This window comes from Rhea americana, unplaced genomic scaffold (genome assembly GCF_003343005.1).
Source record: "Rhea americana isolate MKP2758 unplaced genomic scaffold, rheAme1 scaffold_100, whole genome shotgun sequence".
In the NCBI taxonomy this organism is placed as follows: domain Eukaryota; kingdom Metazoa; phylum Chordata; class Aves; order Rheiformes; family Rheidae; genus Rhea; species Rhea americana.
In genome coordinates, this window is record NW_028185040.1 from 684,066 (window position 1) to 704,524 (window position 20,459).

A 20,459-nucleotide genomic window follows, 5' to 3' on the forward strand; every position below is an offset into this window, starting at 1 on the left:
GTTTCCAGGGAAACCAGGAAATAACAAAGAAAGTATTTTTTTTGTCTGGAACTAACCTTTACTGAATTATGTACATAGAAGGGAAGGGGAAATTAGAAGTCTGTAACCAGAAGTCCTAAGGAAAGAGCCTCACTCCTAGTTTACCTGTGTTTAGGCATGTTTATTTTTCAGTTGCTCACAAAGCCTTTTACTCCACAAATTTGTGCAAGGCATTAACATGCTGTACTTCATAATTATAATGTAGCAGAGAAAGTATACCTTGTGTCTAAAGTGAAGAACAAGATCCCGAGGAGACAGACCTGAAATATCAAAAGGAAAGCCATTATTCCACTTCAGTATCTAGTAGAGATTCCAACTTACTTCTTGTCATCATTTCGCTGTGGGTGTGGGGGGTGAGGGGGAGGGGGGACGAAGCCGAATCCAGATAGCAATTATACTATGCACTCCGTGTAAATCAAGTTATTTTGTTAGGAGAACTCATAGAAAATTATCTTTCCTTTGAATAGGAATAATAGTTAAAGCTACAGTGGAGACTGTAATAACATGAATAACCACACTCTGTGTTACTCCTGTTGAATGCAGCACAGTATTATGGAAACATCGAATTAAATCCTACCCTATGCATTCAGAAAACGCAGGGAAAAGCTAGAATCATATGGAAGACTTCCCAGATAATAGGTACACGAGAAGTTGAGCATCCCATACCAACAAGTCATTTCACTTCAGAATTACGAAAGTACTGTTTCCCAAAAGCAGCCAAGCGCTCATTTGTCAACCTTCAAGCCAAGATGCATCACAGCTTTCAACCTACAACTAAGTGCTATTATGGAGGGAATATAGCATTTATTTGACATTTATTTAAATCCATTAAGGAAGGAATGCATAACAGAATACTATGAAGGCACATAAACTGCTGGTGCTTAATTTGTTAATGCACAGAAGCAAATTAGCTCAAAAAGCAAATGTGCTGGTTAGCATAACATTATCTCTGCTGCTTGTACAAGAATGTCACTTACCAAGATAAACTTGTGACCCTTCCAGCAAAGTTCCTCCCAAAGAGCTATTCATATGCTCATAGAGTTCCTGTAAGAGTTGGAACAAAAACAAAAAACCCAGAATGCATTAATGACATATAGTCACACACAATTCAGAATTTAAAAAAATGGCTCATTTCAAGGATTTCAACAGCTTATTTCAGGAAGAAAGGCAAGTTTTACTAAGGGAGTCAATAGAGATGCAAGAATAAGCGTAACAGTCAATGTGCATTTCATTACAAATCAGAAAGGTGACCCTCTGTCAGATTTGGGTAGTTCACTTAGTTCTTGTAATTTATTGCTTGAGTTCAGTAATAGAATCACCTATGAAAATGGAGTATCTAAGCAAATCACTCATTAAAACCATTAAAACCTGTAGCCATGCGCTGAAGGCTTAGTTCTATATGAATATGGTTTAAACTTTACCTTTAGAATTGAAATTTGTGAGAAGTCTTTTTCTTCAAAATACGCGTGTGTAATGAGTTGCAGCTTTGCCTGAAGTAGCCCATACAAGGGCTTGAAAGAAAGAAAAAAATAGAAAAGCAAGTAAGTGAAGAAAACTTATTACATAACCCATCTTAAGCTTCAGTCTTCTCTCATTCTTATCTTGCAATACAGACATATTATTAGAGGTACAGTGCATTTTCAGAAGCAAAAACTCTTGACTGCCACCTTGCAGTGTCTTGTCCTCTGTGCTCATTTTAAATGATAATAATTCTTTCTTCTTTCTTTCCATTTGTACACACCATACCATCACTGAACATCTTTCTGGAAAAGTACTTTCCTGCTTAACACTGCTCATGCACCTGCAGTAACAATTTGAGCACTGAAAGAAGTTCTTTTACCTGCCTGGCAATTGGTAGCTGTCACTATACCTATTGGTACATATACATGTCCCCTCAAAACAGGGTATGTTAAGTATGTGAATATCTTAAAACCTCTTTGACTGTTGTCAGCGGCTACTTTCTCCAATTTTTTTGATAATTACTTATTACGGTGGCCAAATCCCCAAACCCTACTACATGAAATAAAGAACTAAAGAATCAGCACTTAAGAACTATCAAAAGTGAAATAGATACCACAATTCCTGACAACAGGCAGATAGTTTTACAATTATTCTTACAGGGAGATATCAATTCAAGGTAGTACACTCAAATGCCATGTCTTTCTAATTCATTTTCACTCCAGTGTTCATTTTGTTACCCTTTACAATGATTTAAAAAAGTATTTAGAGCCAAAAGTTTCTAAATAAGAATACTTGCAAATAAGAAAACAAACCATTTTAATTTGTTCTTAGGAAGTGTTTTGAGAGTTAAACATTCTTACCAGCTGACTGAGAACACAGACGCTTTTCTGTACTGTTTCTCGGGTGATGTCTGCTTGCCGTACTTTTAATGCCTAAGAAATAGAAATATTACAGCATTTTTACCCACACACAATTTCAAAAATAATTCTTTCAAGGATCTAGTTGTCACATACCCTCTATTTAAATAAAATCCAAGGACTGACAGCCTTCAACAGTGGAACATACAAACCATGTAACARTATGTCTTTATCTAATACAAACAGCCAGAACACTGATTTGTCACAGCTGTGCTCTCATCTCACTGTTCACAGCAAAAATCTAAATACAGCTGTGATGATAAGCACAGGATTGTTTAAAACACATTAGTATAAATAAAAGGAAATGACAATTTTAACCACAGGTAATGCAGCAGAAGAAAAGAAGACTCAACACATCACCTGAACTTCTCTAACTCTATTTGTGCAAATGGATGAGGCTGAAAAGCCTTTGCCTGGCAATCGTTTATTTGCTTTATACTCAAGAATTTTCCTTGAGCCATCTATAAAATAGAAGTATCACCTGCACAGGCAACTACTTTCTCAGCCAGACCAAATGGTCCTAGCACTTAACAGCAAATACAGTCAAGTGATTCACTTAATTGTGCAAAACAGCAAGTATGTAGATTCCAGTCCGCACATCAAAAAGCCAGATGGGAAGAGTGCTGGAGTTCATATAAAACACATATTGTTTTATAATCTACTTATTGCAAACAGTTCAATTTAAAAATCTATTTATCTTCTTAATTGGCTAGTAAACAGCATAAAATGGAAAGAAGAGTGCAATAAAACCAAGTTAAAACAATTGTATAGTTAAATCACAGAATATTTAATCACAGAACACTGTGAACACTGTCTACAAACAGAGTGAGCAAACCAAAATCAACACAAGAAACAGAGTTAAAATCTGTATTTGTAAAATCTCATAGCATAAACAGAAACTTGAGGTAAAATCAAGGCATGGTTAAGACTAAAACAGAGTACATAATTTGCACGAACAAACAGGAGGATCTGGAGATCTGTGTGCAATCACAGGGCCATGATCTCATTGCAATCACGGAGACATGGTGGGATAGCTCACATGACTGGAACGCTGTCATGGATGGCTATGTGCTTTTTAGGAGAGACAAGCCAGGAAGGCGAGGTGGTGGAGCTGCTCTTTATGTGAGAGAGCAACTGGAATGCATCGAGCTCTGCCTGGGGGTGGAGGAGGAGGAGGAGGAGGCGGCAGTTGAGAGCTTATGGGTAAAGATCAAAGAGCAGGCTAACATGGGGGACACTGTTGTGGGTGCCTACTACAGGCCACCTGACCAGGAAGAGAAAGTTGATGAGGCCTTCTATAGACAGCTGGAAGTAGCCTCAGGACCACAGACCCTGGTTCTCATGGGAGACTTCAGCCACCCTGACATCTGCTGGAGGGACAACACAGCAAGGCACAAACAGTCCAGGAGGCTCCTGCAATGCATTGGTGATATCTTCTTGTCACAGATGGTGGAGGAGCCTACAAGGAAGGATATCCTGCTGGACCTTGTCCTTACCAACAAAGAGGGGCTAGTTAGAGACGTGAAGGTTGGGGGTAGCCTTGGCTGCAGTGACCATGAGACGGTGGAGTTCAGGATTCTGCAGGAAGTAAGGCAACAAGCAGGACTGCAACCCTGGAATTCAGGAGAGCAGACTTTGAGCTCTTCAGAGACCTACTTGGTAGAGTCTCATGGGTTAAGGCCCTAGAAGGAAGGGGGATCCAGGAGAGCTGGCTAGTATTCAAACATCACTTCCTCCAAGCTCAAGAGCAGTGCATCCCTATGAGTAAGAAGGGCAGCATAAGGGGCAGGAGACCTGCATGAGTGAGCAAGGAGCTCTTGGCCAAATTCAGACAGAAGAAGAAAATACACAGAATGTGGAGGAGGGGACAGGCTACTTAGGAGAATTATAGGAATGCAGTCAAAATAGGTAGAGATGCTGTGAGGAAGGGTAAGGCCCAGTTGGAATTGAGTCTGGCAAGGGATGTCAAGGACAACAGCAAGGGCTTCTTCAGATACATCAGCAGCAAGAGGAGGACTAGGGAAAATGTGGGCCCACTACTGAATGGGGCAGGGGCCCTGGTGACGAGGGATACAGAGAAGGCAGAGTTACCGAATGCCTTCTTTGCTTCAGTCTTCACTGCTAAGGGCAGCCCTCAGGAATTCAGGAACCTGGACACAAGGGAGAAAGTCTGGAGAAAGGAAGAGTTTCCTTTGATTGAGGAGGATAAGATTAGAGACCTTCTGGGCAGGCAAGATATCCACAAATCCATGGGCCCGGATGGGATGCACCCACGGGTACTGAGGGAGCCGGCAATGTTGTTGCCAGGCCGCTCTCCATTATCTTTGAAAGGTCCTGGAGAACTGGAGAGGTGTCTGAGGACTGGAAGAAAGCCAATGTCACTCCAGCCTTCAAAAAGGGCAAGAAGGAGGACCCAGGCAACTATAGGCCAGTCAGCCTCACCTCCATCCCTGGAAAGGTGATGGAACAGCTCAATCTGGATGTCACCTCCGAACATACGGAGGAAAAGAAGGTGATCAGGAGTAGGCAGTACGGATTCACTAAAGGGAAATCCTGCTTAACCAACCTGATAGCCTTCTACGATGGAATGACTGGCTGGGTAGATGAGGGCAGAGCAGTAGACATTGTCTGCCTTGACTTTAGCAAGGCTTTTGAAACCGTCTCCCATAACATCCTACTAGGCAAGCTCAGGAAGTGTGGGCTACATGAGTGGACAGTGAGGTGGATTGAGAAGTGGCTCAAAGACAGAGCTCAGAGGGTTGTCATCAGTGGCTTGGAGTCTAGTTGGAGGCCTGTGGCTAGTGGCGTCCCCCAGGGCTCAGTACTGGCTCCCATCCTGTTCAACTTTTTCATCAGTGACCTGGATGAGGGGACGGAGTGCCTCCTCAGCAAGTTTGCCAATGATACCAAGGTGGGAGGAGTGGCTGACACACCTGAGGGCTGTGCTGCCCTTCAGAGAGACCTGGACAGGCTGGAGAGTTGGGCAGAGAGGAACCTCATGAGGTTCAACAAGGGCAAGTGCAGGGAAGTGCACCTAGGGAGGAATAACCGTAGGCATCAGTACAGGTTGGGGGCTGACCTTCTGGAGAGCAGCTCTGCAGAGAAGGACCTGGGAGTGCTGGTGGATGACAGGTTGACCATGAGTCAGCAATATGCCTTGTGGCCAAGAAGGCCAATGGTGCATTAGGAAGAGTGTTGCCATCAGGTCAAGGGAGGTGATCCTGTCCCTCTACTCAGCCCTGCTGAGGCCTCATCTCGAGTACTGTGTCCAGCTCTGGGCTTCCCAGTACAAGAGAGACATGGAGCTACTGGAGAGAGTCTAGCGTAGGGCTACGAAAATGATCAGAGGGCATTTCACAGGAAAAGCTGTATTTTTAAAGAAATTTGTAAAAACTCTTCAATTAGAGTTTCATAGATGATACTTTCACTGCTATTTTTGAAAATATGAACATATTCCAGCACATAGATCACTCTGTGTGATCACGCTTTGAGGAGACTGTACTTTGAGAAAACTCTATCATCTCCTCTCAGTTTTTCAGCTTTACTGGGAATAGGTCAGTACCAGTAAGTAGCTACATATAGTGGAAGGGTAGATTGCAGTCCACTTCATGAATGTACTTTTGGCAAAGGAGATATGTGAGAAGAAACATCATGGCATTCGTATGGTCAGATCCTAGGAAATCCTCTAAAAAAATCTTTATAGTCACACAATGGAGAAATTTAAATTGCTTCCACCCAAGAAATCTACTTTTTGACAACAGGACTTGGCAGTTTGACAGATTGTCAGCTTAAATTTTGCTGCTTGGAGCTGATGTCTGGATTAGTTGTCAAGAACCAAAACATTCTGGAATCTTCAAGGCAATTGACAAGGAATAATACAGTATGTCTGCTGATAGCGAAATAAATAGCTACAGAACTTGAGAACTATCTGTGGAGAAGGTTTTCATGGATTTTTTAAGGTGAGATGACAATTCTGATCCTGCTGTCTGAATGTTGGTGTAACACAAACCACTGAAATTCAGAGTCATTTACACATCAAGCCTATCAATTCATTGATATAATTTACAACTTGTAAAGTTACCTTGGCTTCAATCTGCCTATAGCAAGAAACACCATATACTGTGGTTCGATCCCCACATCTTGGAGGCAAGTGGAAAAACACTGTATCTATGAAGAAAAGAATACTTTGTAAGTCACTAACAAAGGGAAGCGTTCAGTATTTTTATTTTCAGCACAACTTACTCACAAAAAGTTTACTGCTGAAAATCCTGAGTACTTTGGGTGCTAAAATTTGTGCTAACACAAGAGTCCTCTAGAAATCTATGCTTGGAAACTGGAGTTTCCAAACCATGAGGTGCCTTTGGGAAGTATCTCCAGCTGTTCTAATATGGATATTCTGACAACAGTCTGTGTTTTAGCCTGACCAAATCCCTATGAGCTCAACGACAGATGCTCAGGAGCAGCTCTTGTCAGCAGAGAAGCATCTTCGAAATCCCCACGTATGCTGCACTTCCAGCTTGCTGTGAAGGAGCAGAAATAAGGCACTGTAAGGCTAGTCGTACAGAACTGGTGAGGCTGGGTGTACAGCAGCAGTGCAGCGCCCATAAGAAGGTAAATGCAATGAACGTATAAAAAGTTGAAAGAGGAAATACACAGTCTGAAAGCTTAGAGCTCCTGCTGCCACTGCCATGGTGGCTACCTATGCACAATACTACTACTCTAGCAGAAAGGACTCAGTTTTTTCTCTGTACAAGTGTGACACAAAAGAAGCAATTTACATAATATGAAACAAGAAAGGATTTTAAGAAGAGTATTTTGATTCAAATTATAAGACTTGATATCAAGATACACACTAGTCGTTGCTGCAAAAAAAGTTCTTAATTCATAAATAAATGAGATGCAAAATATAAATTATGATTCTGCTATGATTCAAAACATACTGAATGAAATTTGTATTGACATCAAGTAAAATTGCTTGCTTTGTAGTAACAAAATAGAATAGAACGGACTATGTATTGGGTCCAATATGTAAAAAAATTTATTCCCTTGAGCAAATTTAACTATTATACAGATCACATAGGGTTTTAGTAAACCTTCAACAGCATTTACCCTACCAATCATCCTCTTTGCAAAAATATAACTCCTTCAGTGGAAGCTGGTTATAAACTCGAAAGTAAATACACAACTAAAAGTCACGGCAGATAAATATATATTTATCTGAAGTGCATTTGCCAATTCCAAGTTCATGTTGATTCCTCCCTATAAAACAAAGATTTACTAGTTTCATTGCCACATCATTTGTTTCTTACCAAAAAAGCACACACTAATAACCTTTTACTACGCCAATAGAACTGCCAGAAGTTCAGTATTAACTAGCATAGTAATGAACCAAGAGGTAGCAGGTAAGTGAGATGGCCTCTAATTTCCTAGCTTTCAATCTATTCTACTGCTCATGGGAGATCTAAGGATGCAGAAATAGAACAAAAATCATGACTACACACAGACTCAGAGTGACTCCTATTGCTGCTAGGAATGGGATTATTTTGGTATGAATTCTTTCACTTCCAAATGAATCCCCAGAAGCTTAAGGAATAGAAAACTAGGTACACAAAGTTAAAAAGCCTTAATAAAGTAGCATTAAAGGTCTTTTTGATATTTTGTTGTTTTAAGTGGTTTCCTTCTTCACTGCTGTGCAAAACAACTGATAAAATAACTGCACATGCAAATAAATATGCTATTATGATGAACTGAACTGCTGTCAAATACAAAGAAATAAATTAAAAACTTTCCTAATAACAGTAGCTGTAAGCAATCAGTTATTTTTAACTATTCATTTTGGAGTGAACAGTACTTAAACTACTTTGGCTTGGGACAAGTAATTTTAAATTCTGAATCCAGATCTCAGAATTGTACGATTTTTAGTTTCCAGGGGGAGGGAGGTCAGTCTTTGAGAAGAAAGCATAAGACAGACAAAACTGCTCAAATAAAAGCTCCAGTCTCCTTTATCCCCTTTTTCCTCAAGGATCCTTACGGGTATTATCATCTGTTGTGATAATTTAATAAGAACATTGGGCTTCAGCAACAATCTTAGTAGTAACCGCAAGCCAAAAGAATCCTTCTGTCTTTCCATTATGCAGACCAATACACTGAAGTTCCTGTTCCTGCTCCTGACCCTTCATATATTTGTGTGTTCAACATTCAAAGTCTGCAGAATGATGTATAAGAGCTCTGTAGGTGCTTATAGGTTATTCCAATAATCACCAAGTTAGTGTGGGAACAGGTATCATAATCAGTACATATCTTACAGATCTGAATGTTAGAATTGCATTTGCCTCTTACCTCAAAACAGCATTAAGAGGTTCTTCTCCCTTCAAGTATTTTTTTCAGATAGCTGGTGTCATTGTTGTGTTAAGAGTATACACAAGTGATACTCAACCCTTAAACTGAACTTCTATTGACCTGATTTCTTGATGTAGGAGCTGAACTTTCATGATATATTTTCACTTTCAACCTTGAGGCAATGTTTCATTATCTATTCATTTTGCAGGTTATACAAAAATGCAAAGTACAAGAAATCTGATAGCAAAAAAAAAAACAGTTGATCATATATTAGGATTTTTCTCTTGTGTACATTAGAGGCACAAAGCAGACACTAGTACATTCCACTTTCCCCTCTGGTTTCTTACCTTCTTGATAGTTGTGAGCGCCATCTGGTAAAGCAAGAAATGGCAAATATTTCCATTCTTCTGGTAAACTGTGGCTGTCATGTCCTTCTCCAGGCATTAGAGGAGGATAGGAAAATTCAACCTTTAAAAAGAGGGGAGGGGGGGGGCAGGGAGAGGCAGAGAGAAAACAGATTAGTGCTACCAAACAAGCAAGCCTCTGTGATTCAGCCTAGCAGTCTTTTAGTAGCAGTATGAAAGAAGACTTTCTATTTCTGCTAGCATTCCTCATCCCTTCCTCCAAAGCATCCATGGACTGACTTCTGCATGGCCCAAGAACCTCTGGGCAGATCTGGCTTCCGCTGTGCTTCTAGCCAGCCTGGTACCTTCTCCTCAAAGGAAATATGAAACAGATTCCCAAGCAGCAAGCACTGCTCCAGCAGTTGAATGCCTTCTCCCCTCCACGTGCGCAGCCTGCAGCATGCCACGGCATCTGCAATGTCAGCAGCGGTTAGTGCTAGGGCACAGCCATCCCAAAACTGGATTTGGCTTCAAACTCCCTGAAGTGCTCATGACTGGCTGTCCTAACTCACACAGGCCTTTATATTTCACACCGYCAAATGCTGACTAGTCTCAGAAGCTACATGAACAGCAAAATACTGCTTTTAAGTATTAAGTTGTTTGCTTCAATGATGAAATCTATTTTATACAGTGACTAAAAGTATCTCCTTTTTCTTTCCCCAAGGAGTCTCGTCTTTTGATTTCACCTCTAATTTATTTGCCATTAACTTCTTTTTCCAAATAATAAGGGCAAACTTTTTATACTTTGCACTATAATACACACCTACTACAGCTCCTCATGATTAGCATATTAACACTATTATCTGTTCACCTTTTTTTTTTTTTCCCCTATGGAGATCTTTCTGTGCTTCCAGCCTCTTTCACCAAGTTATTTTTTTTCTCTAGATATGCATTCCTTGAAGTATTGAACAAAACCTAGGTTTCTTTATCAGTAGAAGAAACTGTTAAGGGTTATTACAACTTCTCTTGGAAATGTTTAGTCATAAATTAGTCAGCTGCCAAAAATTTATAACCTATGGAAAATCCAAAAGTAATCACACACAAAAAAAATYTTACCATTGTACAGAAGATAAATAAAAATATCATAAAGAATAAGAGTACTGAAAGAGGTCAAGAGAACAGAAGAGAAATTCTTCATCTTACCACACAGTGTCACTCTTTCTCCAACTGTTGCCAACTTCCCCCCACCCAAAAAAAAAACCCACCAAACACAACACACCAAAACACAGAGAAGAAGCCAGCCTAAAAAAAACAAAAAAAACAAACAAAAAAACCCCACAGCCTTGCTACTTGCTGTATTCTTATTCCTCATACTATATTCCATATTCTTGTGTGCAAAGAGATCCCTGAAGGTATTCACAAAAAAAAAAAAAAAAAAAAAAAAAAAACACACACAAAAAAACACAAAGAAAGATCTAGTGAATGATTAAATTCCTGAACTGAACATAAGTAAGCCACAGAGAACGATTTAGCAAGGAGGGAAAGGGGAAAAGGGGAGAGAACAAAAATAAAACCCTACGCAATAGCAAAAAGGATTAGCTTGGTGAAAGAAGGAGGGAAGAAATACAGACTTTCACTTGTAGTTAGTTATCTTTAACACCTACAGCATTTTAAACAACATATGCCACTAAGCTAACTAGAAGAGTATCTGACTTCCAAATGTGACAAACTGGAACCGCAGCACGTTCAAGGAGCAGAGGTGCGACCTGCCACGCAGTACATGTGTAAGTCTTGAGAATCCCACAATACGCTTTCCACATTACAGACTGCAAGAACATTAAGCTGTTTAATGTTTTATGTTTAATGTAAGTTAACATAGTTAATTACTTAATGTAATTTAATTTAATGTAAGCATTTGCAACTAAGATGATTATACCATACAATCTGATACTGTCCACAGATTCAGATTTGCTGGCTGAATATACCAATACCAAAATTACTACTGGATTAGGCAATGCTATCCTCTTTGCAAGACAAGTAACTTAGTAATAAAGCAAGCAGAAATCCTGTTGTTTAAGAACATAAATACTAAAAATGAGCATCTATACTAACTTCCTGAGGCAGATATTTTCATTTCACAGTCAATGGAGCAGAGTTTTGATTCAGCCTCTGTAGTAGTTTCTTTTCATCAAATATAGAGGACACTCTGTGACTTCTAGATGTTAAATGCCCATGAACATCTTCCAAAGCATTACTCCTGACAGGCAAATACAGTAAGTAAGGATCTAAGTCACCAGCACTTTTATGTACTTATAGAACAGCAGTATTTAATTTCACATTCCAATCAGAACAATGAATTAAGAGCAATGGAAAGATAGATACCTCTGGTGGGAAGGACGGCAGAATGAGTTAGCTATATGAAAAGCATGCATTTGCTGAGAATGCCTTTTTTTTTTTTAAAAAAAAAAGTCCAGAATAAAGCTGAGAGACCTGGCTCTTGTGTTCTTTTGCCAGAATGAAGCTTGCTGGAAAAACTACTTGCTCCCCCTTGCTCTAGCCCCCAATTTGCTGTCAATACTTCAGCTGCTACCAGYGGCTCCCAACAGCAGGGATTTCTGCAGGCTCTTATGGTTTCAAATTCAACAAACTGAATAGGCATTAATGGCACCAGTGATAATCACGTTTTATATCAGACTCTTTCTTCCATAAAAATATTTAATATATGAATTCTGTATGTACATGTGTGTATGCACATATAGAAGAGGGAAGATCACAAAATTTAGAAAAAGCAGAATTATGATTGCTTAAGTGGCCTTAATTTATCTGTTTTATCTGTACACGTCACAGTAGTTCCAATTTACATGACTGCATACTACTCCTCTCCCTCTGAAGGGGATTCATGCAGAGTACCTTAGTTTCTAAGGAGGAATCACATTTGTACAGGTTAATGGACTGCTGTTTGCACAAGTACCACCTCATATTACAGACACTGAAGAAAAGGTGGAAATAGCAAAGAGGCAAGCAGCTACAGGAGAAAAAAAAAAAGGTAATTTAACAGCAAAGACAGCATGCAATGCCCTGGAGAACTTTATTCTACCCCTGCCTCCAGCTTGAGAGTTTCCTATGTATTTAAAAGTATTCACTGGGTATTTCAAAGCAGTCGCATCAAACTTTTTCGAAGTAGTCACCACAGGGGAGGGGGGGATTCATTTCATCCGGCTACATATGGAAAAGCAGGATCAGGGAGCCACTCTTCCAAGGCGTTCTGCATTGTCAGAGGACGCAGACATCTCCAGAGGGTGATTCATCTGATCTTTCCATCGTCTCCAAAGAGAGCTAGCTTAGACTTCAAAGTCTAACTTACAGAGGACTGAAGTAATGCAGGTGAATCTCACCCTAACTCTTCCTTATCTTCCAAGCATCCTGCTCAACATCTATGGCTCAGCTTGCACAATGGCTTCAATTGCAGCGAGAAACCTTTTGCTACAAAAAACATGCTTTTAACACTTAAGTATTATAGTAACACTGAGCAATCTTTAAAAACAGCAGTTCTTGTCTCAAGTTAGTTACACAACATTGTCATGTTACTTGCCCCTGTCTTAATAAGACCTTGAAATTCATGCATGCACATATGCAAATATGATAGTGAGCAAGGCAGGGAGAATCTCAATTCTAYCATTTCCAAGCTTTTCAACAGGAGCCTCAATAAAATTCTTTTTCTCAGCCTGCATGTGTCAATTGTGCAGTAGAGCTGTCCTAGTGAAGACTAATACAAAACAAAATGATTTTTTTTCCTTATCTTGTTCTTTAAACTTAAGAACAACCATTAGAGACTTTTCCCCTGTTCCTTCTCTCTCTCTCTATGCAAAGGAGAAATAAAAATCATTAGCACATATAACCATTAGAAAAAAATATCTGCAAATATGAGAAAGAATTTGTTAATAAAGCTAGACAGTCAATATGAACAAAGAAATAAATGCAAGTTTTCTCAGCTGATTGTCTAAGCAGATTTTGCAGTTATATTTTTCCCCTCAAGTGAATTAAAGAGAACTCCTCAACAAAATGAATTTCGTTTTAAGAGTCAAACACCTCAGAGACTTCAGAAGAACTTATATAAAACATGAACCACCACTTTTTCCAGTCATTTTTTTATTCTTCCAAGTGTCAAGGACCTTCATTAAAGCTGGAAATACTATCATGCCCATCAAATGTTTTTTTGATGGCAATATTTTCTGCCTTTCCTATTTCCTTGCTATGCGTATAGGCTGCTGCTGAAATTTAGAACTTAAAAAAAAAAAAAAAAAAAAAAAAAATCAATAAAGTACTATGTTGTGATTTAATGAAGAATAATAACGGTGCTCTTCAGTGCACAGAGCGTGGTAATTCTCATTGATTACCAAGTTCAAACAAAATACAACCCCGCTCCCCCCACAAACTGAACTACAACTGAATTTTTGAAATTGACTTTCTTATTTTACCTGTGATTTGGCTACATTAACTAACCTTTTGTAAACAATTTTTACTGAATCTAACAGGAATTGGCATCTGCACAACAAACTGGGTCCAAAGAAGTTACTGATACGCAGTACCATCTTGTTTGGGGAATGAAAACAAAATAAAAACAAAATAAAACCATGTAGGCAATCTGGTTTTGTTCCTCCCATTCAAAACAATCTCCTAGCCAGAGTAAGTTTGCCAGACTAAACCAAGGTACGAGAAGATGAGACAGAAAAATGTATTTCAGTTCTACATTTAAGTACTGACTAGGACTATATAGTTATTAAAAAAARGAGAGAGAGAAGAAAGAGAAAGAAGTATTCATAAGGATCTGATAAAGAAATGTGCACAAAATACATATGCATCTAAACTAACACCTGAACATCAGATAGTAGTCCCTCGCATTGATTTTCAATGAACTTTATTTTCTGGTAAGGTTTATCTTCCCTGTGTGAGAGAACTGTTGTTAAATGTTAGCAATCACAGTAAGAGTTTGATTCTCCGTGAACATTAAAATGAGTGATAATTTAACATGTGCATGGTACAGGTTCCCTACCTGCCTCATTCCACCCGCTATCCCATGCTTGAACTACTTCAGATACAAGTTAACCCTTCTTAGTCAACACAGTTACAATATATACCCTCCTCTTTCATGTAAAGACTTCTGAATATTTCTTTTCTGACTACAGATAAAGAAATCCTCTCCCCAAAGAAGTTCATCCACTGCTTCAATAGGCAGAGAATTTTACCTCAAAATTAATGCAAACCTGAAACATTCACAAGTACAGCATTATTTTAAAGATAAGTTTTTTTTTAAAGCAAGTTGCAAAGTTTCATGAATTTATTTTGCATGAMGTAAATCTATTCCATTCTAGGAAACAATCATTCTAATGTTCTCTTGATTACTTGCACTAAGTCAATAGGTAGGATAATTGCTTCAATAAATAAAAAGAGCTCAGCAGAAAACACTTATTCCTATTTATGAAAACCTTTTCATTCATAAATTACTTCAGCATGTTTCAATACTTGGATACCAACTCTTCCTCTCTTGTTTAAGGACGAAAAGAAGCTCTTCATTAAAAGTCAGTATTAAAAAAAAAAAAAAAAAAAAAAAAAAAAAAATCCAGATACATTAGTCTTAGCATAACCAGATTCAGGGGAAACCAGAACACCAACGATTTTTATCTGAGTCACCATAACAACTGCAGCATGCAGCCAAAGGAAACTCAAAGCACATTGTTCTCAGTGCTGAAGGATTGCATTTATTATTTAAATCATAATTTATTTTTCCCCCTTCATTATATGACAAATCAAAGAGATCAGGATCCACTGGGCAAAGAATAGTAATGCCTACACACTAAACACCTCTAACAGCATATCATATAAATATAAAAACTACCTAACAGTGATAGAAAATCAATGTATTATAAATAGGTAAGACATCTGTCTTTGCTAACCTTCCAGYTTCATGACCAACTGAATTCGCTCATACCATTAGACCTACAGAGCAACCACTCAAGTCATAACGACACCGCTTGTATTTCTACCGGTGCATGGTGCAACCATTCAAGATTGCTAACCAGGTTTGTAGAGTTTTTACTCTTATGCCATCAAAAGTTAAAATAACCTTAAAACCCCTAATCTTCATACTTGTTTCTAAACTCATCTTAGTATATATTCTGGACATTCCCCTCAATACTTTGCTTTTATAACAATACAATTCAACTCTGAGGTAAATCCTGTACTTTGGAGACTTTTGCCATATCATTCTTCTTAAAGTAAGTAAATGCTCCTTCCAAAAAGTAAAGYTCCTTCCAGAAGAGGAACACAGTGTTATTGCAGCCATTCCAGCCTAGGGGACTTGCTAGGTAACTCTGTGCCCTCAAGGAAARACTTTGTGGTCTTACAAAAACAGGAGAGAATCTGGACAGGATGAGCTCTCAAGAAGGTACAAGGTACCAGAGAGCTCAGCTTTCTCGCTAAAGCAAAAGCAGGTAACGCTCTGCTAGCTGTTAAGTTACTTCTGACCACAGCAGTGACTGGTACAGACTGAGTCAGCAGTAACCTCATCTTCCGTCCACACAAGCTGCTGTGAGGCTAGATACTTACAGGGGCTGGTGACCCTTCCTCACTCCCCGGCCAGCACCTAAACCACACCATGGATGAGACTCAGATGTGCACCCTTTCCCCTGCTCTGCCACACAGCTTGTTTCCCAACACAAGGAAGCCTACACAGACAGGCAGGGAGTTGAAAGAGGGATCCACTGGATCCCTCTTTCTGGAAAACTGGGGGACCAGGAGAGTAGGCATTCTTCAGAAACAGCCATTGCATCTATCCATAGAACAAGTACTGCTGAACTGATGCAGTCCAAGCTAGTAATCCTCTTGTTTTATGACTTGACAGGCGTTTAGGATGCTTACTGCAAGAATCCTGATGGTCCCAAAACAGTTCTTAGYTCCTTACAAGTTTCAGCACCAGGATTAAACCTAAGCACAGATAAGCTCACTACCAAGTCTGAGGCTGAGGAAGTTACACAAAGACAACCGCATTACACACTACACAACCTGCTCTGCCCCAGGGGATCCTAACGGCGCGGGCAGCCCCATGCCCTATCCCCCAGCAGGTCACAATAGGCAGGGAACTTGCTTCCAGTTTTTCCTGTCAGAAACGCTGTAAGCAAGCTGTTAGAAACAACACTCCTGCCCAAGTGTCATAGCTCAGCACCACTTAGAAGCTATAGGCCAGATGACCAAAGACAGACAGACAGACTCTAAAATACAGCAGTATTAGGACAGGAAACATGAAGTCCAGACTTGCAAGTTCTAACTTACTGCAACTAGAAGTGACCTTTGGTAAGTCATGTTACATTTTTGTACCTCCCTCTGTCACATCTGCATGTAAACTACAATTGCCAACTTTACAARTGTGCTGGGAGTCCAAGTTACTATTTGGAAGCACTTTGAAATAGGCGTATGAAAGGTACCACACAAAAAAGCATGTTTTACATGTCTAGCATTCATTCATTTATCCAAGTGAGGTCAAAATTACTTACAAAATTAATGATGGTAGAAGGTGTTATGTAACTGCAGGTAAATATTTAAAAGCCTTCTCAATTTACACAGTAGAGTAACTATAGAGAAAATAATCAGTATGGAACTGGAAAGAGAAGCACTGATCGTTTCCATTATGGCGCTTCAAGGAAGCGCCTACAGAGCAAACAGCTCTTTAAATTTTAAGAACCAAACTCAAAAACCCAAAGCAAACAAACAAACATAAACTATCATACTTGGTAGTTTTTCTTGAAAAAAGGAATACAACATACTAATTGAACAGAATAGGGAGATATTCAGTGTGGAATTCACCATTACTTCCGAAAGAGATCAGAACCTGTGGTGCTGTTCACAGAACTGAAGTGTCAGATACTAATTTCACTGTACATTTAACAGTGCCTTGTGTATTTAAAATGACTATCACTCCATGCTAATCTGAGTAGCCACTTTTCTAATAAAAGCTAAGAGTCTCTTTCAAGATTTCAACCTGTTGAACATAAGAAGCAAATCCATATATTTCCACCTAGCACACAATAGCTTATAGGCTAGTCTTTAATACTCAATGTATGATATCATTAACTTAGCAACATTACAGAATCTCATGCTTGTAACACCCCCCTGAAGTGCTTAAATACTTTTACTACAATTACTCTGTTTTAGTTCCCTATTTAAGTGATATGTTTAAGGTTATCAACAGCAACATGAGCCAGGAACAAAACCCTTTGGCTTGATTCTGGTCCAGTATCTTTCCAAGACAGTTCTGTTTCTATCGCTCCCTTAACAGGATTTTATTTAATCACTAGACAGGATTACCTATTGCATAAYATCTACCTCTATGTGCTCCCCCAAAAGCACAGACTCAAGAATATTAAAGATGACAAGGCATGTGCTTCACTTACTCTGTGAAGACAATGTCAACCAAATGTGTAACAGAAGCACTGCTGCTGGGTTGGCAAAGATCAGGAAGAGAAAAAAAGGAATTAATTTTCCAGTGAACTGGAGTCTTAGAGGAAAACCAGCAGACAAACTGAGAATAAGTCATGCTAGAAGTAATCTCCTGAATAAAAGAAAAAAAAGACAGATGCCTCAAAAAAGGCTGCCTGTGATTTAGGAAAGTATTCAGTATCTTCATTCAGAAAGACAACACAGGAGAAGACAAAAGGAGACTTGGAAACCGTAAACAATGCTCAGAACAGTTTATAGAAACAGCAAACTAACCACGTGTTTCCTAGATGTCTCCTAATTCTGCAAACAAGTTGAAGCAAATTAAAGGACACACTTCTCCCTAAAAATTCAAAACATACTCAATCTTCCTTCCAGAAAAAAAATCACATATCAGTTCTGTCATTCCTGATTGCAAGTTTTATTAGCACAAGGAACAGAATGTATAATCARTCAGCCAAGATAGGGGCCTTGTTCTTCAAACACAATCCACCCAAAGAACACACTCACACAGACAYGCAGGTCTAACAATACTCGAGGGAAAACAAACATCATACTCATATCAATGAGTTAAAATACTTGGAAGTATTTTGAAGATCCTTAGAGCAAATTTCAGTATTCCAAAAGCATGCAGAATATTTTTTATTTAGAGTATTCCACTACCACATCTGGGACATTTGCAATGTCACTCTTCATTGGCATATAGGAAAGCAGGTCAAGATTAGCTGCCATTACTTTTACACAATATGAATCCCAAGCAACCACAAGTGACTGGTCATGGGAGCAGTCCAAGACACACATAGTACTTTCCCATTATCCGCACCTCTACTGCAGCACAATTAGGAGTTTCTGTGTTTCAGTAAATAAGGAGTATGTAGAGTATATTCAAACACTTCAGGAGTACAGTAAGGGCTTAGTAAAGCAATGTTCACTCATTGCACTAGGAGAGCAGTGAGCTGCAGCACTGGGCTGTGGACACCAAGTGCAATAAAGCTGGACTTTGTGCCTCTTTTTCATAGAACAGTGAAGTGAGATTATGGGCACGGTTGGTGACACGGTCAAAGCCAGAGTTTACGCAGATGCAATAACCACAAAGCCTCACGTAAAGCATAAACAGAAGATTAGGTTTCCTGTGCCAGATCAGGCAGTATAGTAGTAGAAGGACCATATACTTCCTCAACAAGCAGTCAGTGGGCTTATGTCTTCTGTTTCCTGCAAGTTTTTCTGGCTGTGCTGAAACCAGTTTTTCTTCCTCTCCTTTTAAAAAGGTCAATCATTTCTCAATTCAACTTCACCTTCAGAATGAAGGACTTTGAGTGAGCATGATGTTCTAAACCTATAMCCTCAGAGACCATTCCTCCTCTGCCACCCCACATAAACAAAACTTAAGACACAGAGCTCAAATGAGCACCYGAAGATCCTATCAAACAAGATCTCTCTACCAGAGTTAGCTATGGCAGTATGCCTCATGACTCTCAATCTTCTACTTCAACAGTAAGGTCTCCCCATTTATTTTTCAACACATGACTTGCATTTACTAGTCAATTTCTGTTCAGATTACATTTTTGCTGAAGATCTCTATCATAAGTTTTTTTCCACATCATTTCATGCTCTCAAAATTAAAATGTTAAGGCAAATTAAATTCTTGATCTTTCACTTAAAATGGGAGGACAGAAAATACTTTATGATTCTGAAAAAAAAACAAACAAAACCCCCAAAAAACTCAGAAAAACATTTCTTCATTTGCTTTGAAAACCATAGCCATTTACCACCTCAGCTCCTGAAAACTATTATGAAATTCAGTAGCAGCTGCTGCAGAAGACAAAGGACCAACAGTCCCAAATCTTACAACCCTTTGCAGAAGCAAGTGTAACCAAGCAGAACATAACCGAGACCCAGAGAGCTGGGCCAGTAACTGCTCACAGAAACTACCCATCCACAGATATTCTGAGACCGGTAACAATTTCTGTGGCAAATCCTTCTACTTTGAATTTATGCCAGTATGCTTTTCTGACTGATTAAGAATTTCTCTCATAAGCAAACTGTTTCCTCATAATATTTTCCCCTGTTTACGCTCAAGTTTCATAGGCATTTAGAGCCTTTTTGCAATAAAAAAAACTACGCATAGCATTATTAATTAGGTAAGGAAAGTAATATCTTGAAAACACTTCTCTCACATACCCATAACAAGCAGCAAACCCTTTGCTGGAAGGTGTARTAAGTATTTATTGTAGGCTATTAAAGCTGAGACAGAATGAAGACCATGACAAAATACTGTCTAATCATTATCGCTCATATGATTCTCCCTGTAAATCATCTTCAGACATCACAGCTTGCTACAGCATAGAAAGGTTCCAAATTAAACTATTTGGACAGAATTAAACTGTTCAGAAAAAACATTTTAGATAGAAATTAACATGCCTTTTTCTTTAACCTAAGTTTCTCTGTGTTCTAGTAACTAGAAACTGTATACACCAAGAGAAAGAATTCACATGGTGTAGTGAACAGGTGAAAGCAAAGATACAGCCAAATGAGAAACTAAAAAACAACAACAAAAAAAGCAGCTTAGTGGCATAACATTTTAGATTTTGGGGGGTCTTTGTTGTTACAAGTTTTACAGTTTCAGGGTCTGGATTTTACTGTTTATTTGAATTAATGTTTTTAATGTTGAATTTCATTTTTTTTTTTTAACAATTTACTCATTTCTTTCCCCCATGCAGAATTTATCTTTAAATGATTAGCTGTAGGAAAGCAAACAAATAAACCAGTTCAAGCAAGGTCCCTAACAGCTATTCAGTTAGAGGCTCGTAAATAATAAAAAACTAAGAAGAAATACTTGAACAAGATTCGCTCTTTTTTATGGGACTAC

At 38.9% G+C, this 20,459-nt stretch overlaps 1 protein-coding gene across 4 annotated transcripts in view; it reads right to left on the bottom strand.

The window, feature by feature from the left end:
- The window catches only part of AVL9 (AVL9 cell migration associated), a 49,152-nt gene that overhangs the window by 18,106 nt on the left and 10,587 nt on the right, over window positions 1-20,459 (bottom strand). For all 4 annotated transcript variants that reach the window (XM_085303819.1, XM_085303810.1, XM_085303802.1 and 1 more), the window contains 6 exons: window positions 9,104-9,224; window positions 6,499-6,584; window positions 2,361-2,432; window positions 1,461-1,550; window positions 1,017-1,083; window positions 259-299 (listed from right to left, as the gene is read on the bottom strand). In XM_085303819.1, the coding sequence (XP_085159945.1) occupies window positions 259-299; window positions 1,017-1,083; window positions 1,461-1,550; window positions 2,361-2,432; window positions 6,499-6,584; window positions 9,104-9,200 (453 nt within the window). In that variant the 5' untranslated portion in view covers window positions 9,201-9,224. The remainder of the gene's footprint in view (window positions 1-258; window positions 300-1,016; window positions 1,084-1,460; window positions 1,551-2,360; window positions 2,433-6,498; window positions 6,585-9,103; window positions 9,225-20,459) is intronic.